This window comes from Anopheles moucheti, chromosome 2 (genome assembly GCF_943734755.1).
Source record: "Anopheles moucheti chromosome 2, idAnoMoucSN_F20_07, whole genome shotgun sequence".
Classification (NCBI taxonomy): Eukaryota; Metazoa; Arthropoda; class Insecta; order Diptera; family Culicidae; genus Anopheles; species Anopheles moucheti.
Genome location: NC_069140.1, coordinates 61,530,379 through 61,555,663, shown reverse-complemented (window position 1 = coordinate 61,555,663; position 25,285 = coordinate 61,530,379). Strand labels below are relative to the sequence as shown.

The 25,285-nt window shown below is 38.7% G+C and overlaps 4 protein-coding genes across 4 annotated transcripts; 1 reads left to right on the top strand and 3 right to left on the bottom strand.

Moving 5' to 3' along the window:
* Positions 1 to 12,260: 12,260 nt before the first annotated feature.
* LOC128297341 (DNA cross-link repair 1 protein-like) lies at positions 12,261 to 16,043 on the bottom strand. Its single transcript, XM_053032966.1, has 4 exons — positions 15,605 to 16,043; positions 14,627 to 15,521; positions 14,116 to 14,566; positions 12,261 to 14,050 (listed from the first exon to the last, which is right to left on the bottom strand). The coding sequence occupies exons 1-4, from the start codon at positions 16,041 to 16,043 to the stop codon at positions 13,508 to 13,510; spliced, it is 2,328 nt and encodes a 775-aa protein (XP_052888926.1). The 3' UTR covers positions 12,261 to 13,507.
* Positions 16,044 to 16,564: 521 nt separating this feature from the next.
* LOC128297394 (DNA/RNA-binding protein KIN17) lies at positions 16,565 to 18,006 on the bottom strand. The gene has a single exon (XM_053033024.1). It carries the CDS (start codon positions 17,932 to 17,934, stop codon positions 16,762 to 16,764), a length of 1,173 nt encoding a protein of 390 aa, XP_052888984.1. The 5' UTR covers positions 17,935 to 18,006; the 3' UTR covers positions 16,565 to 16,761.
* Positions 18,007 to 18,410: 404 nt separating this feature from the next.
* Positions 18,411 to 22,790, top strand: LOC128306677 (insulin-degrading enzyme). Its single transcript, XM_053044262.1, has 8 exons — positions 18,411 to 18,531; positions 18,601 to 20,161; positions 20,227 to 20,577; positions 20,645 to 20,876; positions 20,952 to 21,158; positions 21,308 to 21,597; positions 21,670 to 21,879; positions 21,966 to 22,790. The coding sequence occupies exons 1-8, from the start codon at positions 18,443 to 18,445 to the stop codon at positions 22,221 to 22,223; spliced, it is 3,198 nt and encodes a 1,065-aa protein (XP_052900222.1). The 5' UTR covers positions 18,411 to 18,442; the 3' UTR covers positions 22,224 to 22,790.
* Positions 21,913 to 24,217, bottom strand: LOC128306686 (uncharacterized). The gene is made up of 6 exons (XM_053044273.1): positions 24,106 to 24,217; positions 23,900 to 24,028; positions 23,329 to 23,836; positions 22,901 to 23,264; positions 22,651 to 22,812; positions 21,913 to 22,089 (listed from the first exon to the last, which is right to left on the bottom strand). The coding sequence occupies exons 1-5, from the start codon at positions 24,215 to 24,217 to the stop codon at positions 22,675 to 22,677; spliced, it is 1,251 nt and encodes a 416-aa protein (XP_052900233.1). The 3' UTR covers positions 21,913 to 22,089; positions 22,651 to 22,674.
* Positions 24,218 to 25,285: the final 1,068 nt, after the last annotated feature.

The window sequence follows — 25,285 nt, the reverse complement described above, 5'->3', positions numbered from 1 at the left end:
TGCACAAACCCTTTCACAGCAAGGTTTTTGAATCATTCTCATTTCAGTAACGAATCCATCTTCAAATAAAAACTTTTGCAACAAACAGCCTCAAAATACAAAATGCCGGCCATCATTCGAAGCGAACAAATGATGGAACACCCTCTTTTTGCAATATGCTCGCATGTCAGGCATGCTGGTGACATTCGCGCAGTGAATGGAAAAAAACTGTGGTATTATTTTCTGCAGTGCTATTTCACATAGGGAAACCACGAATCGGCATGCATGAAATACTGTACTATCTGCTTCACTCACTCGGCCACCGTACCAAAAAGCAACCTCAGCTCTTCTCAAACGTTACATGCCACGTTCGGTTTACCCATTCCCTCACTGTCAAGTGTCACATTTCTATATTCTTCCTTCCAAGATGCCATCCAAGTCGTAACATATAAAAGGAGTCGCACCAAAAACTGCGCAAATACACCATGCCAAGGAATGGGCGCTGTGCGTTCCACCATAACACTATACACACACACTCAGAAAAAAAACCTCGAAAAAGCTCAACAAACCATAACCGGCTCACACATAAAGTTTTGCTCTCCCACAATCGTCTCCTGATTGTGAGCCATGTATCCTGTGAACCATGTGCGATACACCGTTCTTGCTTACTCTCTGTGTCAACTCCTTGAGGAACTTGTTTTTCCTTTTTTTCATTCGCCTCACGTTGCCTGCTATATCCGTGCACTCTTTTATTTCTTTCTCCTTTATCTCTGGCCTCTCTAATGCTGGGGCCCAACAGTTCCTTTCCATTCAGCAAACAGTCCTGAGTCGCGATCCATTTTACTTACACATGCACGATTGCAGGAAAACGTACGTGCCACAGAGCAGCACCCACGAGGAGAAGGTACATAAAAACCGATCCCACCCACCAATATTCTGTGTGATATTTCACCCCAAACGCTCACGCTGCGCCACACACCACATCCTTTTTATCGTTTTGCTGCCACCCCATCTCGGTGCCATCGTCATCCAATCGTCAAAGCCGAAGGGTTTGGCCCTCACATTCGTCAGTATCACAATATCGGCCCCTGTCAGGGCAAAATGGCAAATGCGAAATAAAAATGTGCACAAATTTTATTTTCCTCCATTTTTTTTCTTTTCTCTGTGCCTTCTCCGTAGGCCATTGTGGCTAGTACTAGGCAGTTTTGGGTGTAGTGTCGTTTGACATTGGGTCGTTTTGCTAAAGGAATTGCATGCGTGTTTTGTTCAAATCTTGAACCGAACCCATTAACGAACGTGCAAACTACATGCACCATAAGGATAGTGCCCCATAATGTCCGGTCCTTTTAACACGTACATGCTCTGTTTAAACCGTGGTTCGCAATTTTCCTTCGGAGACGCGACATAATGTTATCGTCTAATATTCACGCGCACTCATTGTGTCACTGTCACTGCGGGGCCACGTTGCTGATATCTATTTAGTGTCCGCATACCAATGAAAAATCATGCTCCTTGCAGCAAAAGCAACCGACCAAACAGTGGACTGGTGTCAATATAATCACATTTACGCCTAACAGTACTGAAAACTGAATTGCTTCTATATACTAATACGAAAGTGCTACTATATACTAGTACTAATAGTGAACTACATTCTAGTACGAAAATAAATGTATTATTTATAAAAATTTAATATACAACAAGGAAGCAATACATTACATTACATCACGTATAGCAAATATTTAAAGATTTTTCATTTAGCTTTTAATAGTAAGTTATATATCACGTATTATGATTATATGCTATATAGACTAATGCCTCAACAGTAATCGATTCAGGCTTTTTTATTATATATTTTTCCTTCCCCTCGTTCCACCAAACAGTCTTTTAACCAACTAATTCTTAGATGTCGACCATATCGCGAAAGAAGAAAATAAACAGCTAGTGTTAAGATGAAGCTCGTTCTCTTATCTATAATAAAATATCTTAAGTACACATGTAGTCGTTCTGGTGCGATGTTACCTGTTTGAAAGTCCACCGGCTCCCCTTCGAGGTAGCAACAATTTTAAACATGCAGGTCAAAGGAAAAGAAGGAAGCAAGTCTAAACGACACAGTGACGGTGAAGATTCACGCTTCACTAGCGATCATATGATATCATTCTGCATGGCTCTTTTTGCTGAAGGTTTTTTTTTTACTGCCCCCAGTTTTCTTCCACTGTGCCAATTCTATTAACCTCAAAATTTCGTAGGCAACGATGTGACGATGGCGATAAGACATTTTTTAATTAAAGTGCCTGTACCGACAGCCCTAGATATGGTGTTGCTACTTCACCTGCTAGTCTCCGTTAAGATTTTTTCCACTCTCTTCGCAAAGCTGCCACTTACGCTCTTTTGAGGGTTTTGATATTTTACAAGTAACCGAAATACCAAAGCATTTAATTGTGATAATTTGTTAGAATTTTATAAAAGGATTGAGAATTTAAAATTATCAATTTAGAACCTTTGCAATGTAATCTATGTGAAATTACATCAACCATTATTACCCTTAGAATATCAAAACATTTCTATTTCACTGTAATAATTGGGGAAAACCCAATGTGACTTATTCAAATAACTCGCATATACATATTAATATTAAGTTATTATTAATAACTCGCATATAATAATAATAGTGAATAAATTATCTGAGTTCTGTTGAAATCTTTCAAACCCGTATTATGAAAGTTAGAAACAAAACATGTTACACGACAGTATGAACTCTCAATCAAACATCCATCACACGACAAATGCAACTACGTGCTGCTTCTGCCTCCAACGTCAACACGCATTCAGTAAAACTGAAAAGATATGCAAATCTAAGCGAAATACGAAACGATATGAAACAATAAGTTCAAACACACCTGCACACGATAGATTTCGTTTCATTTGTTTAGAACCGTCACATAATTTAACAAAACAATCGATATAACGATTAAATCGCCGTCAAATGACGGACACGATAACCTAGATACGATTCATAGATGTAGTTGTACCGGCAATGCTTTCATACTCATTATCTTCGGAAACTTTATCATTTTCTAGGACAATTCCACCTCCAAGTCGATCGTCTTCACACCTCGCCCATAAAATTGCACCGCTTCCTTCAGGAGGAGCGCTCGTACAATACGCGGTACGTATCGAACGTAGGGTGGGAGAAATTAACATCAACGTAGAAGACACGACAACTTCCTTCCTGTCAACAGAGGCCTCATCAGCAGTTCACGTTCATCTATTGCTTGCATACCGCCTTCGCGTTTTATGTCGGCTAACCTTTATGCTTGGCAGGCGCCACTCCTTTTCTCGACTCCTGTAGGTGGTGGTTGAAAAATTAAGCGAGGCCCTGTACGAACGGACGCAGAAGCCTGTCAATCAATATTTCACAGCGCAGGAAGCATTCTTAAATAACTACACAAGTTCTCCTCGCTGCGTTCATCAAACTTTGGGGCTAACAACGCATTAATCGATTCAATATTTAAGCTGGGCTCACAAACAAAATCATTCGAACATGTACAATGTATCGGTCAGTGAAACGTGTTAATAAAATACATGAAGACGAAACGATGATGCACCAGAGATAGAAACTAATTTTAAATCTCTCCTTAATTTAACTATTTTAATGTATGGCTAAAAGAGAAGTAATGCTGAACAAATCCTCCTGGTATTTTAGAAAAATAGTTGAAGTATATTTTATTGATGAGGGATGGAAAATTTAATCTATTGAAGTGAATTCATCTTTTAATAGCAGATGCATGGTATCACACGCAACATAAAACACAAACCATTCCGTTGTACAGCTAAATAAGCATATCATGGATAACAATCAAAAATGTAACCCAATATCGCAATTTCTACTACTACTAAAACCATCACATAGAGCTATAGTGCTTTATTGTTTCAAGAATTCAAGAATTTAAGAAAAATAAATCGGCAATTTTAAACACGCATCCGACTTCAACTCCAGAAGCATCGAAACAAAACGAATCATTAAACCGAATAAAATTAATTCTCTGCTTGTCGCATAGCACGGACTCTTTACATACACCAAATCAATGTATTTTTCCATCCTCAGTGTCCAGCTAGGACACTGAGAAACCGCACAGGCGTGTGAGTGCAGGAAGCAGTAAACGGAAAATGGTACCGAAGTGAGAAAAGTAAGGAGGAAAAGTCGACGAATGACTCAGATGGCTAAAAAAGTTGAAATTGTAATATTTTATTCAACATTAAGCCACACAATTCGTAAATTCCGGAGTTTGCTTCCAGTACACGTCATGTAACTGACTGTACCAGAAGCCGAAACCGTTCAGTACTGTGCTGTTACCATTCTGTCCCATCGATGCTGAAGGCAACGGGACCGAACCTACCAAGAATGTCAGCAATCGAATGCAAAGCAGAGTGCCAGGCGCTGAGTTGAAGTTCGAGAGTATGTACTTATATTTCTACTTTTTAATATTCTTTCGCTCTTCATTATAAATTGTCCCACAAGTCCGCGGCACGAACCTTCCCGCACGTCGGAGCTGGAAAATCTGTCGAGTGGAAAATGCCGGGCATTGCTGTAAGGACGGAGGTCAAAACCAATGCCGCAATCACTCACCCTAGCTTCTAGCGGATGATGAAAAATAAAACAAGGCAAAAAAGCACACACAAAACTAGTCGCAAGAAAAATCCGCACAAACGTCTGCAATTGTTCCCAGCTCCATACTGTCACCTGTGTTTGTAAACCTATGATGCACCAACATAGCGGTTCGAACGTTTTTGACAAAACAAAAGTCCAGAGCAACTTATTTCTTCTGTCATAACCTCAAATTTGATTTCTACGAAATTCAAATTTATTCCTTCTTTCTCGAGCTTACATTACCCAAAGCAGTAATAGTCGTTCGTAGTGGATCGAAATTAAAAGGAAGTTTTTTCGGATAGAAATAATCACGTTCAATAGCGGGGCACATGTTTGGTGAGGAGCCGATATTTTCTTTTAGACGACAATTTTTCATGACTGTATGAATAACGTACAATAACGTTTCTGGCATATTCGCAGTCTCATGTTTTAGTTTTAGTTAGTGCATATTGACATAGTTAGTGCATATAGGTGCTTATTAAGTTGTGCATTAAATACAAGATTTTATTATTAACAGTATTAATTTTTTTTGTCATTTGGTTTTTACAACCATTTTTATCTAAACTAGGACTTTAATGTTTTTTTTATTTCTTCGAGAAAGGCCAGGCCGTATTGCTTTTACTGTTATTACCTAAACTAACCCTTAAAAACCTTGCCTGGTACCATTTGTAATACTCTCAACACAAGCGGTGTTGAAAATACGGCAAAGCCGTCATAATAGAAATTAAATAAGATAAATAAACCTAAAAACGACAAAGAAGGACATTCATTTCTCCTTAATAAATCTCACATATTTATCGTATTGTTGGTACAATATCAAGCAAAGGAAAGACCCTTTCTTACAATAAAATACTCTAACCATCACTATTCAATCAATCACCACCACTCATCAATAGCAGAACATCATTTTATCGTGCTCTTATTTACCTTCGCGTATTATCTCTGAGCCTAAAAATGACAATCTCACTACGGATTTGAACATTTGTAACGAATAGCGAGTTGATAGCGCTTAATAATTGTTATGTGTTAATAATGATTAGTTGTTTTTGCAACAAAAAAGCTTTCTGTAAAGATTTTAACGTAGTAAGCTCGGTAAAAAGTATTCGTCAGTAAAAATAATAAAAACAAATAAATTTACTAAATAATTAATTTTAGATATTGGAAAAATGTGTGTTCAAGAAATTCTTGAAATGGAATCCGAAATTCGAATTTCTTTGTTTATTTTTAACTGATCTGTGAGTGTATAACACTTGAGCACATAGCATCAGATCCCTACACAGAACAATACATTTGTTTACATTTTTTTTTACTTTTCATTTTAGTGAACGTATTATTGAAACCGACTCTATATACAAATAAATGAAATCCTCTATAATAGTACAACCAGTTGATTATTTACATTTTTTTTTGCAATGACTATCCCTCTTCGACTTACAGTTTACTTTACAATTTACTGCAGAGCGATTTTCCGTTAAAAACTGGTCAGGAAATCACTCCACTCAAAATCATCCCCGGCGTTCCCGCATTTTATTGTTTACAATAGTAATCAGTCAATCGCATGACTACTAATACAATCAATAATAGCTAAATTCAACTTGATATATTTGCTTAGTTTGAGCATTGAAACAATCGCGCACAAATACTGTTTGACCTACTATCTCATCCCGAAACAAAATCCATTTCCAATATGTTACGCCATTTAATCAGCCGTTTCTTAAGTAGAAGGGATTATTTTTGGATAGAACGAATATAAATAAGTTCCGTGCGAGACGCACTCGGACGCGATACAAATTCTGCTTGCTACCGTTGATGTCAGTAAAACGCACGTGCACGTGCTTTCACTGTCCGGATGAAGGGGAAATGGTGAGGTTCAGAGATAGTGTGATCCTTTCCTATTTTATTTCCCGGGAATTCACATCGCCTTCCGCACGTTGTATGACGAGGATTTGGCCCCAGCTCCCAGCATTTCTGAGTTGCTCTGTAACCTAGGCGATGAAGTGGTCGAGATAGCTGGGATGGGTTGATTGGGAGCACGAACTTTGCCTTTACAGAAATCAGTCCGATTTACCGTCCTGCTATGCACTGAAAAAGTCACTTTTTCAGCTTTATTAGATTTCCTGTTTCTTTCGCTATCCGGCATACTTTATCGCGTCAAATTAAAAAAGCACTGCTCCAGCAAAGGTATACCGAAACGGAATAGTGGATGAATCGATTACATGTGAAAGAAAGCACTTTTTTAAATAGGAACCTGCTCCATTTCAAGTGGAATCGAGTACGATTTGGCGACTGCAAATCACTCGATTAATTGTAAAATAATAATTAATTGAAAAATAATTGGATAAAATTATCCATTTTTAAAACTTCATTAGATTCATTGAATACTCGCTATTTACTCACACTCTACCCCAACGTGATTACCGTGTCACGTCCAGCAATAATAATAGAAAATGTATTGAACTGAAAAAATGTAATATTACCTCAGAAGGTATTATAAATTCAAAAAAGAAATACAAATACAAGACTATCATACGCTTATATTAACCACATACCGGTGTCAGTTGAGAGATTTGGATGAACATTATCTCCGGAGAAATATGGACCTAAAAGGATTTTACGGGCTGAGACGCTCGGTGTCACTATAATGACATGAACAGCCTATCGGAATGAAATATTGGTGTCGCTTTTATATAATTGTACACAATCTGGTATTCTGCACGTTATTTGATTTTTTAAACACTTACGATTTCTATAATGCACCTTTTAGAACTTTGAATATTAATTTCTTCTTCAAACATCTTGTAATATGTGCCATTGAGATCAAAATATTCCTATACTCAATCAATTGATTCTTTTCCCTGTCAAAAGGAACTCTACAGAAAACATTCATAAAACCCAAACGTCAGTAGAAAATAAATTAGATTGTACTCAAAATCAGGCTGACACACATCCAACACACCCACGGGTTTGGTCCTTGAGCGTAACTCAATAAAACAGCAGCCGCGTCCCATCACACGCCATCCAAATGTTCTCATTACGTCAAACCACGCTTTTCCGTATCTCCTCGAGCTAAACGAAACAGGGAAAGGCACCCTAGCATTCGCGAACAAAAATTAAACGTCCGTCTGTAATGTCGTAATCGTGGCAACATTCTTGGTCCGGCTGGGATGGACCTGTTTTCCCTACACATTCAAGATGTGCGTACGGGGAAACGAAACTGAGTATTTAAGATTTTACACATCTCTAGAGAGTGGTTTTTGCTGAGCGTCGCCCCACAATGCCACTAACTACATAAACACGGTCTGTTTTCTTTCCTATGTTGTACGCGCACACAACTTTTCATCCCACACTGGTACGCAGCAGAATGATGGCTAAAGTGAACAGTTGTAGGCACATTTTCGGTAGGCTAAAAGTATTGTTATTAAAATTGACTTTTATTTTGCCTCTTCGTCGTTCCGAGGATATGTCTCCGACTGTGCGTTTGTAACCGAACGACTCATTCTTAGATGTGTACTAAAAAACGTTCCCAACGGGAGATAGCTTATTACGAACAACGGACGGTGGCGTTGAAGAAATATTTAACCTAAAAAAACTGCCAACATTACCACATAAAAATTGATGCCGCGGATTACTGAAATCTTGTACGAGCAGGAACACTTTCTCCCGTACTGCTTTCACATTTCTTCCAACACAACCTGTGCATCAAATCCGAATGCGGAAAGTTATTTTTTCATATTTTTTTTTCCTCTAATTTTTGCACGGTCATGACCATACTACCATCACGTCAACGATGTGCGTGATGGTAGATCATGAAAATGTAATGAATTGAGATTTTCCTATTCCAACCCCCGGCAGCTGATGATGAGATCATTCTAATTATACAGGCATACAGCAGCACATCATCATGGTCAGGCTTCCTGCCGTATTCTGCACCAATACTCGGCTGTTGTTCGGCATTATATTTCGTCCTGCCAGAACGCAATCTCTGGACCATAATGAACATTGCACAACCGTGGCAACAACTACACAAAAAATAAACAACCAGCAGCGCCAGGGAAATATTCTACACCTGGTGGCCGTAGTGCATGAATCTTTAATAACACGACGCATCATCGTTTTTTAAGTGAACATTACAGGAAGTAGTTTGACCAAGGTGTTTGGCGAGTAAATGATGATAATAGTCATCATATTTAATGTATATGGGACACACCAAAAATAAATGCTGTCATTTCTAGTAACTGCTGTTGCTACAGAATGGTTTTTTTCCATTGCTTTTTTTTCAACCGTTCAGTCGTTTTCAATGATAATAAATAGTTATACTGGTTATAAGTACTGGAAGTTTCTAATGCCTAAAGTATGAAATGGTACGAGTGGTTTAAGTATTGAGTATTGCTAAACTTTACAGATTTTTAAAACCGTAATTAATTGCACAGGTACACTTAGTGTTTGCAGATTGTCAATCTATGACATATTAGTTCATTTTGGTAATAACTGAACACCCAGTTCTAATGGAGAGCTATCGCTGGGTCGACTCTTCGTTAGGCCGTAGTTTGTTGGTTGCCCATTTAAGTACAGCTTGAAACTTATATATTATTCCAATAGATCATGTGATTCCATACAATGGCAACTAATCATGAAAACAGTCGAATTCCTTCTTTAAAGGAAACGTATGCAAGCCCATTTTCTCTATGTATCAATCGTTTTTGTAGTAAAGTATCTTTTTCTCGTGTCATTAAACGTTTAAGATTGTACGATATCTTCATTCGATGCATTAGTCCGATTAGATATATTAAAGAAGAGAATAGCAATTCACCTTGTTTTTTTTTGTCACGTTCAAACTGGTATAGTAGCCCTGTGGTCATTCGGTGTCGGAACCAACATTTTACTACGAAGTCCAGTCCGAGCTAGGTCAAGTGAAATCGAAAGCATAATTTAATTTATTATTCAAACCCTCAAATTGAGTAAAATTTTCCACGCAGAAATTTTCCGCAGTCGCTAGCTTTGGTTCGAGCTGAACTTATTGCGGTGTCCAACGAACTTCTCACTTTCTTCAACACGGTGGAGTTTTTTTTTGTTCCTCCATAAAGATCCTTTTGTTAGCCGAAGGTCAGTTCTGACAAGGCTGAAAGTCCGACAAAGCAAAGACAAAAAATTCATTCACACCATCTTCTTCTCCCAAAACCAACCTCTTAGCAAATCGGTTTCGATTCTAAGATCGCAAAAAATGAAGTGCAAACTGCTGACGGACACACAGACAACCACGGAACCTAGACGAAACGACATGCAAAAAACATCACCTTCCGAGCGTTTTACACAAACCGGTCAAGAAAACCATTACCGCGGCTACCGGTATGCTGTACAACAGGATACTTTAATGTGCTAATTTCCATCGAACCTATTCTTGCTTGACCGTCTACCAGTCACCGGGCGACTCCATGTCCCCGTCGACTTGTTATTATCAACTGCAATTAACTTGCTTCGCATCTTTTTCGTTTTTGTTATTCGGTTTACTTCAATTTTCACTACTTTTTGTGAGTGGGCTTTAATTTTGCTCGATTTCAGGAGAGATTGCCAGAATTGGGGATCTTCCAAGCACACATTGCTCCTTTTTTCTCAAGCGCACACGTACAGTTATTTCTACGCTTAAACTGAACTAGTTATTCCTAATTTATTTATTTTCATATCAAAATATTACCATTATTATTTAATTGCATTAATGGGTAATTCAATAAACAAATGTCATTTTGAATTTTTCATATTCAACAATTTACTAGTACATCTATGTGCAAAATAATGCATAATTGTTTTAAGTCTCGCATGTTGTAATCCACATACTACATGCGGCCGGTCTGAAAAGATTAAAACAACACCTCAACACAACACCAACGATCTCGTTCTCATTAAAGAGTTTAAACCCATCATTATATGGAAGAAACCTAGCCTTAGTTTTATTATAAAACCCTCAACTCAAGATAAATAATTTAGCTTTATACTCAAAAATTTATCAATTGAAATGAATTGGACTCTTATGAAATATTATTAATTGAGTATTATTAATTAAATATTATATATAATCTTATAATAAGAAACTAAATAAACTAAACCAACTTCCATTAAAGACGACCAGGTCGTCCCAGCCTAACAAACTGAATTTTATAAATTCTCTGATTTGTAAATCAACTAAAACCAATGTTGACCATTGGGTTGACCATTTAAGCACACAGCTTAAACAATTTTAAATAAAAACGAACAAAGCGACGCTTCAGTAGGAGCAGCTAACGAAGATGATGACTTACCTGCAGACATGCAAAACGCGGGGTGGTATTTCATATTATACTTTAGCTGCGACAAAACAAAAACCGACAGTAGACAAAGACAGACACTATCAAGAAAATTTGCTCTTTTCCTTCCATATTGCTTGCAACGCTCGTACGTAATTTAATGCGGTACGACAGGAATTCAGACGTCAAGAAAAGAATACCCGTTCCATCAACAATCGAGTCCAGCATAATGTTGAGACTGACGATCATCGTGATGGACGGATAGATGCGGACCAAATTGACGCTCTCCCAACGCATCAGACGGAAAACAACCAACCGGTGAGGCAGCAAAGGAACGGACGTATCTAGCAGGATATAATGGAGCAAAAAATTTGCACTTTCAAGCTAAAACCAAAATGGAGAAGGGGCTCGCTTGGAACCGAGATTATCCGCGAATGTGTGTTTGTGCACGTTCAAGAGCTTCATCCTTTTTCCCACAGGCGATCTTCATCACTTTCTACTAGTAAGAATATTTCAGCGTGTGCGTGCACGTGAATGCAAGTATTCAGCGAAGTACCTCAAACCAAAAAAAAACCTACCAAATCAACCAACATGAACATTGAATTGGTCGATGGGCAGAAGTAGTAAGAAAGTAAGTTGTTTTGCACGTCAACCCAAAGACGAAGGATCTCATCAACGCTGGCAATACACATTCACGAGACAATTTCTCTGTCCGCACTGCACTCCCTCGCAAGGGATTTGAGATAATCATAATGAGGATTCATAATAACGAGCATGAACCGTGATGATGACGCCCGCTGCACTGGAAGGAACAATGAACCAACAGCATCAGCAACTTGGTTCGTTATTCAAGCGCATAGAATGTGAGTGAGTGAGCGAGTGAACTGTGGCGAAATAAAGAACTAATCATTTGCCTTTTCGAACTCTGGATCGTACGGCATTGGAAACATAAAAACGTTATACCAACTAACATAGACTCATTTCACATTATTCAGTTCATTTCACTCACTGTCACTGAACTGTCAATCAAGCTTGCAAAATTACTTAACTATAAAGTTGATCAAATTTTGCGTATTTTACAGCTGCTTTCATTGCCTTCGATCCAAACATTCATATATATTATATCAAAATATTATATCAATTGAAAGACTTATTTTTAAAACACTCATTTGATATAAGCGCTCAAACTTGATCAATCACTAATCACTATTGACCAATTTATATCACTATTCACTTTGTTAGGTGGTAAAATAGAAGTTCAGAAGCAGAAAGAAATGGTTTAACAGTCCAAAGCATTATATTTACGCTGCATGTGTTGATAACAGTCAGTAATCTTTCAAAGTCCTATATGTTTATGGCACATCCCCCGTCGAAATGTAGCACTTCGAAGAATTCATGAAAACGCTCCTATAGCTTCGTAATAATCCTAACGACGTCTTTTCCAAAAAGATTATCAGTTACAATTATTTTTTTCGATCAATTGTTATGCTATTATTTATGCTGCTATTGTTATGTTAGCTTTTGGTAAATAAATTTCGAGTTATTTGCAAGCAGCTAGCAAGATTCTTTAAAAAATAAATAACGAGAAAGGAATTACGTGTATGCACCTTTTCTAACAAGGGAAATGCAATTCAAAATTTTATAATTCCTGTTGCGTACACAACGCACGCATAAGCGGGTAGCTAGAAAGACGGAGTCTACTCTCATTAAATAAAGAAAATATGCATTTGCCACTACAGAAATGCTAAAGCGTTCACCGCTACGAAAGCGCTGAAGCGCCCGAGTAAGTGACAGTGCTCTACATGGGGAAACAAATTTGTTTGTTTGTTCGTTGTGCCGTTACGACGCAAGTTCATATGCGCCCAACGCGCCCAATTCGTTCGTAAAACGCTGTTCGTAAAGTAGGTCAATGTTTCACGTTCAGAAACTAAAACAATAATAATTTCAAGAAACAATATTGTAAATGTAAATGTAAGCAACCGTTAAATTTAAGCAACTTTGTTAAATAAACATAGAACGCTCGCGATTGAAATAAACCTCTAGCAATTCAGAGCTCAAGAATATCAAATCTAAACGTAACAATTTCCGGGTTGCTTTTAACCACGAGACGGCTCGAAATGCGAACCAAAACTCAGATCAACCCTATCAACCAATATGAACACCTCTTACAGCAAAGGTTCCCGATCGTGAAGAACAAACTAGCGAAAAGGTTGTCATTTCGACTTGGGAGACAAGAACGAGCGTAGCGTTCGTGTTCGCTTCCCCATCCGTAGAGGCTACGTTTAAAGGGCCATTTCCTGCGCGTGGGCGAACTAAAACCCCGCCGAACAACACTTCCTATCTATTATTGTCACATGTCGTTACTAACATTTAATTGGATTCAGTCACATGTATAATGATGTAAAGAGCAGCACAGCCACGAATTTGAAGGTTCGAAGGTTAATGAAAAATGATTTGCATATTTTCTACCGTTCCAAAAATGACTAGCGGATAACTACATACATTTAAATACATGTTATAAGATCGCTTACGTTCGCCTTATTATTCCACACACAGGTTCCTTTACAGAATCCTCAACATCAATTTATTACTAGAGCAGGAGCTATGGTAACCAATCACTGTCGTAGCTTAGTTCTCCGTTTTCTGATTTTTGAACTGATTTCAAATCTTCCTCATCTTCACTATCTTTAACATCAATTACTTCTACGTCGGTCGTACTTCTCTCGGTGTTAACATTCTTTTCTAGTTTGGTCCGCAGTGATAAGGAACAGTTCTGTGAGCTGGAGGATGCTACATTTGGCATAATTACATCAACTCCTTTCACGGGTGTGATAAAGCTAGTTATGGATAGCTGCAAAGCTTTCCTTTGTGGGCGAATATCTCCCTGGTACCAAGAGGTAGGCACTATTGGTGTTCGATTTTGGTTGGAATTTCCATATGGCACCGTGCTGATCACTTCACGCGGTCTTATAAATTGAACGAAGCGTTTCAACTCATCAAAACTCGAATGTTCCGAATATTCTATTCCCACGATGTTGATCCGCCCTCGGTACTGTGGTTTGCTGTTTTTCTCCCACCCACTAGGCCGTATTGCAATTACACAATCGTATCGGTCATGAAACTGATTCATATATTCGTTCAATTCCTGTGAAAATAATGTAATCCATGAAATACTGCTAAAAAATTGTTTTATGAAATCATCATACTTACATCGTACGACAGTTTTTTCATGGCCAGCACGTGTATATCTGCTTTCAGTGGATCTGCCACAAGCACTGACAGATATTGGGGATCTGCTATCGCTTTTAGCGCTTTACATCGATTTGGTTCCGTCCACACTTTCATTCTAGTTGTCATAGCTAACTCGAGCCAAACCTTCTCCTTGCCTATCAGATAGCTTCCACAGACGATTAACACCTTTTCTCCGATATGTTTCTTTAGGAATGCAGTTATAGCTTCTCGGGCATCCGCAACGCTTTCCCACTGTGACTTAAAAGCGTACTTTGACGAAAGGTACGTAGTATCTAGGTAGATGCAATCGATCGGGAAATTCCAAAACTCTGGATACTCTTCCATTTCGGGAGATGCTCGGAAATCTCCCGTATGTAGCATATTGCTTCCATTTGGCAAGCGAAACAAAAACATTATACCACCAGGGCAGCTAAAGAATGTAGAAAACAATTAATCGACGGATTTTTGATAATTTCATTCGATTACTTACTGATTAGCATCCAGTGCTATTATTTCGACACCATCAACGATGATACTCTGATGCAGATCTATCACGCGGTAAAATTCTTCGCTCACATTTATAAATGTCTTTACAAGCCTAGCCGTTATGGAAGACATTATTAAAGGCTTCGAAAATGTTCTCTTCAATCCAATGTAATGATCTGCATGAAAATGCGTTAGGAAGTAGTGCGTAACACCCTCGATATCACCGTAACGAAACGCATCAACAGCAAAATTGGTTCCAGCAATGATTTTGTACGATGGACAAATGATCTTTTTGCCACTTTTGCTTCTGCCGCCAATCGCATCTTTGCTGCGGGATGCTTTTGGTGCGGGTGTTACTTTGTTTTTTGGTGTTTGGAATATGCCGCTCGCACGCTCGATTGGTTCAGTCTTATGCAGCCTGGTATCCAGAATTTCTTCATTGTTGTTCAATGTTGGTACTTCAACAGGAAATGCTACCCGTTCCATGTTCCAGTCTTCGCGTACAGGATCGTAACATTCACTTTGCACTCGTTCGATTCTTTCCATAATTTGGGATGTGCTCATCTCGGAAGCTGTTTCCGGAATAGTGAAAGGTGAAGCGTGTTGCGAAAAGCTCAACCTTTCTGTACTTTCATCTACTGTTACATTCAGCATTTTTTCCACATCCATGTCACCTGTGATGATCGCTGGCATTACCGATTCTTTCAGTACTCGACAATATCCAACACGTTCCGGATCATCCTCTTTGTCGAAAAAGTTAGTTATTCGTTTTTGCGAGTTGTCGAAGTATTTCTTTGTTAACATCTTGATGTTCGTGCTGGGACATATCTTACGACGTACTTTGCCGATTTCTTTTCCGTGAACCGTTTGTGAGCCATTCTTTTTCACCGATGAGTTAACTAAAAACAAGTCATTACCAAATCATAAACAAATTAATGACATTAATCATTTAATCATTAGTACCATCTATACGGCACCATACCAGTTTTGCTGCGTTTGCCTCCAGTGGTCCAATTCATCGACGTTTCTGAACTATTGCTTGCATGTTTCGATGGAGTAAAGTACTCCCGAATCGATCTCTTCGATGGGGTTTCGCTATTATTTTCATCGTCACTTAGTATAATGATAGTTTCCGGCAAACACATATCATTCCTAACAGATTTTGTGCAGGTACTCGCAGCATTCTCTTGGCCAACCGGTTCTGAAATCAAACCACTTGTTTGTTGCTCCGTGACTGATACTTCCTGATTTGCAATAGATATATCAGGGATTTCCACACATTTCGGCAAAGTTTCACTCGATTGTGATGCATTCGACACAGTTTGAGAACAGTTTTGTTTCGTTTTCCCTCTCTTACGAGTCAAAGATAAGGATAATCGATTCGAACTTCGTAAAGTTCTTCTCGGCGGTGAGGTTGCCATAACTAACAATTTGTTTATTCGTTTCTGAATAAACTGTTTGGATTGTTTTCGATTTTACACGAACTGACGTTTATTTTGGCGCTGCAACGGTTTGCTGACATTTCAGGGGTGTCTAAGCTCGGTATTGCAGAAAATTGATTTGATGAAAAATAGTTTCATGTAAATATTAATATGAATGTGAATATATCATGTAAATGCCCCAATTAATACTCTATGGCGTTTACTTTCATACCCATTGTTAATTGCTACGTTAAAGTACTCCTATTAATAGAATTATGGTAAGTGTTTGTGATAATTCGTTAGCGGCATAAAATTTGAATAATCAATAGGAACGATATTTTACAAGCGCATTTACAGACTCCAAGTGAACTTAACAAAGTGCAACAATCCATCTTTTAGTTAATAATTGAGGTATATTGCTAGAAGGTAGAGTTTGCCTTTAATTACTTAACGAATGTAATATTTCACGAGCTGTATCATTATTTCAGACAGACGAATCATTCAGAACGTCTGACAGTGATTCTGAGACTTTTTTTATTCAAAAAGAACGGCCAGTTCTTATTGTTTAGAACTAAAGGTAGCTTAATCTAGTGTACAATTCTCATTTGCTTGAAGACATTTGCTTCTCCATCAGTGAAAGGTCACCTTATCCCAGGTGTACTCTGTTGTGTTTCTCAGATTTATTATGTATATAACACCTATAAGGTTTGTCTGGATTTCAAACAAATAGTTTACTTATATCTTCGTAAGCAACGTTGCTTACTAACCGTCCTTTCAATGGTCCAGAGGCTATTTCAATTGTTACGCTGTACCGTTCCGTATTGATGGCTTTCAACGCAGCTGTACAACCACGATAGCCTCCGTTCAAAACTAAAATTTGTTTCCCAACAGCAGGTATAACGGTTTCCAAATGGGCTTGATCTACCTTCAATTTTTCTCCCGTTTCGAGCAGTTTAACTTTTGCACGATACTTTTCAAACACCTCCACTACGACACCTTTCTCTTTGTAATATTTCTCGCCCAAGGAACGGGTTATCAGTTTTACTACGATTCCCTCGGCCAACCAATAGTCCTTACGGTTATTTTTTTCCTTTTTCTGTTCCTCCTCTTTGATAAGCTCATCCAGCGCAGATAGCTTTTTCGTCTCTCCACTGCTAAGTGAAGGTTTTATTTTTTTCTCCTTTTTCGAATCGTCCAACAAATCGAAAGGACGTTTGATTGCCACTGACGGAGTAGCTTGTTGATGAAGTTTACCCGTTAGTTTTAAGTCAATTTTTATAGTTTCCTCCTCATTTTCACGTTTCAGTTCAGAGTAACCTGAGCTGCTAGGTTCTTCCTCATTTTTCCCACGACGAACCTGCTCTTCAATGAACTCCGCCAGCCGTTCCGCATCATCTTTGTCCATTTTTTGCTTCTTCGCCACCTTTTCCTGCATAGCTAATGTCTCTGGATCGCGGTCAATGTAGGTGATGAACCATCCTTTATCCGTTTCATCCACGACACAGTGACCATTTCGGCCCAGATACTTCACGAAGTCGGACAGCGAATGCCATTTGGTAGCGTTCATATGAAGATGGTGACGATCTGCAATGTATTCTTGGTACACCTTGTTGGCGGCAACGCGCTTTGTTCCAAATTGACGCCGCAATATTTGAAGGTATCCTGTTAAGAACTCTGAAGAAAATCCGTCTATAAAACGGCCAGCATTGTCCGCAAATAGTAATATCTGGCGCTGATGCGATTCGCTCATGGTGTGGCACTTGAACCCGTTTTCATCGCGACACTGTTTTTCACACATTTGACAATACCAACGAAGCTTTTGCAATCCCTTGGCCTTCATTTTATTTGCCAAATACTTTGGCGTACCAACTTCCGCTTTTCCTTTGCCCATTTTGACCAAATTTTATGTTTTTTACGCGAAAATTTTTACAGCTTTTGCAGCTACAAATAGTTCTGGTGGTTTGTTTACGTGCCAGTGTTGTCATACATGAAATGCATCTAAAAACATGGCATTGAGCTCGACATGACATTTACCAAATAATCTAAACTAACGCACAGTGGGTTAGCAACCTTCCATCGACCACAATACATTTTTTTTAATTTTTTGTTTGTTTTAGTACAGATATATCTTTGGTACGTATTTTAAAACCTCTTTTTAATTTCAATCATTTTATCTTCACACATCTTTAATCTAAATTTCAGAAGTTATCATTTTCCTCACGCAATATTTGCCTTTGGAAAAAAAACCTTAATGTGACGTACAAACGCTATTCGACCAGCTGTATGCCGTTCTGGCACTGCTCCCTGTAGTGTCATCTGTACAGATTTCGTTCGTTTGCTATTGTTGACAACATAAATCTTGAGCATAGATCTCGAAAATTAAGCTTAACTAAGTGTTAATGTTAGCTCAGGTGGTATTACGTAGTACTTATATTATTAACGGATCAATAGTCCGAAATGTCAATAGGCTGTGCAACATCCAACTAAGGTAATCCATACTGCCACACATATATCGTATCGATTTTGTCATCAACCCTTATCTTTTACTTTTTTACAGGAAATCACTGTTTTACAGCACAAATTTTACTATAAGAGCAGTGCATAATAACCGATCAGTAAGCTACAGGAACGCGAAAGCGATCGATAATATGGCAACCGAACTAACGAGCAAAGCTCAATTGTCGAATTCATCGATGTCTCTTCCTCAATCTACTGCAAATGCGTCAATCGAGCGTATCAATACCATCACTAAATCGATCCAGGACAATCGTGACTATCGCGGTTTAAAGCTGTCTAATGGAATGAAAGTCATCTTAATATCCGATCCTACTACGGACCGATCTGCCGCCGCTCTTTCCGTCGCGGTAGGCCATCTTAGTGATCCTACGGAAATACTGGGCTTGGCACATCTGTGCGAACATATGCTGTTTCTCGGTACAGCGAAATATCCCAAAGAAGACGAATACACAACCTTTTTGAAAGCCCATGGTGGAAGTTCGAATGCCGCCACATGTTCCGACATAACGAAATACTATTTCGATGTTATTCCCAGCAAGTTAGAGGATGCACTGGATCGGTTTTCGCAATTCTTTATTGCTCCGCTGTTCAACGAGGAAGTAACAGAGCGAGAAATTAATGCAGTAAATTCGGAGCATGAGAAAAATGTGTCACAAGACATGTGGCGAATCAAGCAGGTGACCAAGTCCCTTTGCAAACCCTCACACGCCTACAGTCGTTTTGGTACGGGTAATAAGGAAACGCTTTCGGAAAGTCCGAAACAGAACAACATTAACGTACGTAATGAACTGATAAAGTTTTGCAATACGTGGTACTCATCAAACATCATGAGCCTAGCTGTGTTCGGGCAAGAAAGCTTAGATGAACTGGAAGCTATGGTGGTAAAAATATTCGACCCAATTGAAAACAAACAAGTAGTTGCTCCTTCATGGCCAGATATGCCGTACGGCAACGAGCAACTTAGTACGAAAACTTATATAGTACCCGTAAAAGATATCAGATCGTTGACTATATCCTTTCAGATGGAAGATCTAGAACAGTACTACAAAGCTGGTCCGGAAAATTACGTGAGCCATCTGATTGGGCATGAAGGGAAAGGAAGCATTTTATCGGAGTTGAAAGCTCGCGGCTGGTGCAACAAGTTAAGTAGTGGCTACTGCAGTCTGGGCAGAGGATTTGGTAGTTTAGATGTGATGGTCGACTTAACGGAAGATGGATTTAAGCATATCGATGACACGGCAAAGCTCATTTTCCAGTACATCAATATGTTACGTATAAAAAAGCCTCAAAAATGGATATTTGAAGAGTATTGCAACCTGTGCGAGATGTTGTTTCGGTTCAAGGACAAAGAATATCCCAGCTCGTTAGTAACGAAAGTGGCCAGCTCAATGCATTTATTTCCGTTGGAAGATGTGTTAGTGGCGCACTTTTTAATTACCGAATGGCGGCCTGATCTTGTGGAAGATCTAATTAGTAAGCTGACTCCCGACAAAGCACGACTCATTATTGTGGGTAAAAAATGCGAACCATTGGCAAACGCTGAAGAACGTTGGTACGGTACAAAGTACGGTGTGTACAAAATCGAACCTTCAATACTGGAAGTAAGTAGTGTGGTTAATGTGGTCGAAATTAAACAGTATTGTGTTAACGAAAACATTTTTTTCAGTATTGGTCTTCGCCAGATTTAAACGACAATCTCAATTTGCCCGAGCCCAATCCATTTATTCCGACTGATTTTGAATTACTGCCCCTTGACAGTGGAATAGATAACTTTCCAACTGTAATACAAGATACGCCTATGATCCGGACATGGTTTAAACAAGATGTAGAGTTCCTGAAACCAAAGGCTTTGATGACTTTCGATTTCAACAGCCCGATCGTGTACTCCAACCCTTTGAACTGCAACCTGACTCGTCTATTTGTACAGCTGCTCAAAGATCAACTAAATGAATTTTTATTCGAAGCAGATTTGGCAGGATTAGGGTTTGGAGTTAGCAATACAACTTCTGGTATTAGCGTAAGTGTTTGCGAGATTAGCATCAATATAACAGGTTATAGATTTCTGTTTTAATTCATTTTTGCAGCTTTCTATTGGTGGCTACAGTCACAAGCAAGTAATATTGCTTGAAAAGGTATTGGATAGTATGTTCAACTTTAAAATTGATCGTCGCAGATTCGATATATTGAAAGAACAATATGTCCGAAGCCTCAAAAACTATCAAACAGAACAGCCTAATCAGCATGCCATCTATTACCTAGCATTGCTCCTGACAGAACAGGCATGGACAAGACAAGAGCTTTTGGATTCAACCCTGTGTGCGTATAGCGTGATCGAGGAGCGGTAACTTAACGTCCCAGAATATTTATTCTTATTGCAATTCTTTCCCACAGTACTTACCTTAGAACGTCTTCAAATGTTCATTGAGCAGCTACTGTCCCAAATGCACGTCGAATGTTTTATTTATGGAAACGTAAACAAGGAGAAAGCATTGCAAATGACGCGATTGGTAGAAGACAAAATGAAGTATACCGATGTCACGGTTGTACCGCTACTGGCTAGGCAGTTACTCCCGAAGCGTGAATACAAGATCGGAAAAGGTAAAAAATAATAGCTTATATTGAAAAGCCTTTCACATACAAACGCTTATCCCATACTACTATCTAGAGAATTATAGGTGTCGTGTGGCTCTCTCAACGAATGTACCAATTGGCAATATGTAAATAAAAATGATTTTATGTTTCACCAGGTGAAAGCTTCTTGTTCGAGGCAACCAACGAGTTTCATAAGAGTTCCTGCACCCAGCTATACTTGCAATGCGGCCAGCAAGAGCCTCATTCGATATTCGTCGACATTTTATCGCAATTGTTAAGCGAAAAGTGTTACTCTCAGTTGCGCACTAAAGAACAGCTGGGTTATGTCGTGTTCTGCGCACCACGTAAAGCAAATGGGATATGTGGTCTACGAATCATAGTGCAGTCACTCCGTCATCCTACGTATGTAGAAGAACGTATCGAAAATTTCCTCAACGACATGCTGGTAAGTTTGTGTATATGAATTCAACTACTAAAGAATTCACTTACTGATAAAAAACTACCGTTTAAAATATAGGATTATTTAGAAAACTTGACAGACAGTGAGTTTAACCACCACAAGGAAGCGTTAATCGCACTGTTCCTGGAGAAGCCGAAACGGCTGATCACACAATTCAATATATATCTTCATGAAATATCCTTGAGACAGTATCATTTTAATCGTGCACAAGTAGAAGCTGAAAAACTTCGAACTTTGACGAAGCAACAAGTCATCGATTATTATAAGGTGAGATAAAATCATTTGTGTATAAAATTAATCTACCCCGTAACAAACTAAACTAAATTTTTATTATCATTTGTCCATCATTGTAGGAACATATTTTAATCGGCGCACCATCCAGAAGTACTTTGTCTATTCACGTAGTTTCCACTGCTGACAGAGGTACTGCACCAGATGTCGAGGAATCACCAGCGGAAGTAGAGCCAGAACCTACGGCTGAACAAAATACAGTGATTAAGGACTTTATCAGAGTGACGGATTTAGCCAGCTTCAAATCTTCTCGCTCGCTCTATCCTTTAGCTCAACCTTACATGGATATCATGCCAAAAGGAGGGCGATGCAAACTGTAAATAAGTTGATTATATTGGCCAGTCACATAGGGTGATAGGTAATGGATGGGTAGTTCAGTTATGTATAATGCAAGTAATTCAACAAGGCAGCAATTCAGCAAAAGCCAAACAATAGTTGTAAATCGAAAAAAGATAATGGCGTTGCATTACAAACAATGTGGTAGACACATGTTTTCATAAGATTTGCTTATTCCCTCTGTTTAGCCAACCTACAAAACGTAACGTATTATTGATGGCGCAAGACAATTGCAAAATAGTGGACAGTCTAATTTCTAATATACTATTCTGGTGTTGTTGGTTAAATAAACAGACTAATATACTCGCCGTTAATTCAATATAATTATGTAACAATATTATGCAATTTATGCTTTACAGTCCTGCTTAATTTATGCCGTCCTTAGTACATCCGAGAACATAAAATACTTACTCGATTAAATTGCCGTACGTACGTTTAAAGGAATATGATAACTTTTATTAGCAGCTTATCGTCCTTAAGATATGGTTCTGCCGTCAATGCTGAGAGTGGAGCCTCAAATTTTGCGTTAGTGTTGGTAAGATCCGTGGAGATCAAATCACTGAAAGGTTTATCCTAAAATAGAAAACGAGAAGCATTATCATGCTTACAAAGAACGCACTAAACAGTAGTTTTTTTTATCTAAAACATTGATGCTACTTACTTGGTTGAGAATCATAATCTTATGACGGAAAAATTTTTTCGTTTCTACCTGTCCGTAAAGGGCACCGGAAGCTAGAATAACGTTAGGTGTTTTCCGTAGTGCATCATCGGACGCTGATAGCTGCTCCAGTTGTACATACAGTACTTCGCCATTCGATTTCATAGTCGTTTTAGCGTGTAATCGAAGATTCAATCCCGAAATCACAAAAACTGGGCTAGAGAATGTTGCTCCATTTAAAGTAGTGATGGCCCGAACACGCTTCATAAAATTTTCAATTTTCCAAAAATATTTAAAAACTTTCGCGTCGCCCGAAGATATGACGGTGTTGTTGAAGCGGTACACTTCATAGTCTCGAAGTCCTCCACTGTTAAGATGCGGTATTCCATTAAACCCTTGAATAAATAATAATAAGCGTCTAAAACACTTACGTGAGGAACTTCTGCTCGGTAGGTTTGTCGATAGGTTTGAAGTCGATCGGTGAAGAAACTGGTGGTAACTTTGTATCGTCAAGCGATATGCGTGACCCAGTGTGATTGTTGTTCAATCCGGGCATCGATTTAATTAGTCCACTATTTTCTTTTTTTCCACTGGTTAAGGCTTCACGACTATCGTCTTCATCTTCATCATCATAATTCTCATCAGGAAAGACAACCTGCGAGAATGGTGCAGTTGCCGATTGTGTTGATAATGACTCATTCTTGTTCCTGGAAGATGGAGTAGCTCCGTTTTCCGATCCTTGTGCTTTTTCCACAGTGGCCTGCGGTAATGCTGTGTTCGAAGATGTGTTCGATGTTGTTGTAGTTCTTTTTATCGATTTGTACACGGATGGACGTAACGGAGGAGGATTAAAATAAGGATCACGTATCATTTTACGAAGGTTGTACATCTCTTCAAGCATTTTAATCTCCAAGGTTCGAAAAGCCTCCAACATTTCATCTACAAATTTGAACAATCTGTAGATAGATAAGATGTACTGGATGAATGAAATAGGGATCGTACCTGTGCCGCATACTCCTACGAGAGTTTTGCTAATGGAAGCTTGTGCGCTAGCTTCAATATCACCAGAAGTGATCGTACATTGGGCAGTTTGAGTTTCGTAAGGTGAATCTGGCGCATCTGAACTCGGCTCTGCAAAGTGTACCAGATCATCAATGTATACATTCATAACGTATGAGAGTCGTTGCAAAATTAGACGCATGACTTACTTTCTTCCGCCGCAGCTGATACGATTTGCGCGATTAATAGGAGGTATGCCACATGCATCATGATAATCGTACGAAGCACTCGCTTGTTACACTTGTATAAAGACACGTGCATAATGACCGAATGCTCGTTAATCGTTAAGCACTGTTTTCAAATTCGTGTAAATAATTCTAAACACTCTCACAATAACTATTTCATCTGACACTGCCCTATGGTTACGCTTACAACAGTTAGGTTGAAAGTGCAACCGTGTGCTGTACTGCTGACTACAGAGACCCTCCTTGGGGAATTAATTGCGTGGGGATTTTGAGCAGTGCTATTTTTAATCGGATGGAAGAGAGAAAATATACAAAAATACAAACACTGCGCCTGGCGCCCGTTTCACGAAAGCGGTACTGGGAATTTCCGTAGAACGTGGTTTCACCAGCAGCTGGTCAGGATTGGAATAAATGGCACCTTCAAACCTGAAATCGCAAAACCCCTACCTCACTCAAAGCAATTAACGCACACATACGCCGTACTTCACACGATTAAATTCTTATGCGAATATGCGAAAATGTTCGAAAGAACATCGCAGGTTACGAAGCGTATCGATGCGACCGGAAGCATGGAAGGTTGTTCGCAAAACGTTTCCAAATATTTGCTTAAATCGAAACCTGTGCTGATCCTATGGCAGTGTGTTGTTCTTCGTGTTTTTATGTTCTCAGATCAATGACCAAACGGCTAGTATCGATCGGTCCAGCGATCATTGATGTGATCGGAAAAAAAAATTCTTGCTTAAATAACCATCGCAAATAACGACCAAACAAATTAATGTAAACTATAATTAAAAATTGTGACAGAAGTGTTGTAAATTAATGTGCGACAATGTGTGTCAGATACAAATTTTCTTAATATACTTTATGAAGGTCTATTCTTGGAATACTTTCAAATTTCAGGGAATTAAAAAAAAATAATCTCAAATTGTTGGCAAAGTTTACTACAGTTCTCCTACAGTTACAACCCGAAACTCTAACTGCTTTGTTTCTCCAAATATCTCCAAAATATACGGTGTTGATCAGGTTGGACGATTTATTTGTAATTAAAAAGGCTAAACACATAATACCATTTAATACATATTTTCAAAAAGAGCACAAGTAATCATTTTGATTTTACGTTTTCACATTCACCTTTACATAATTT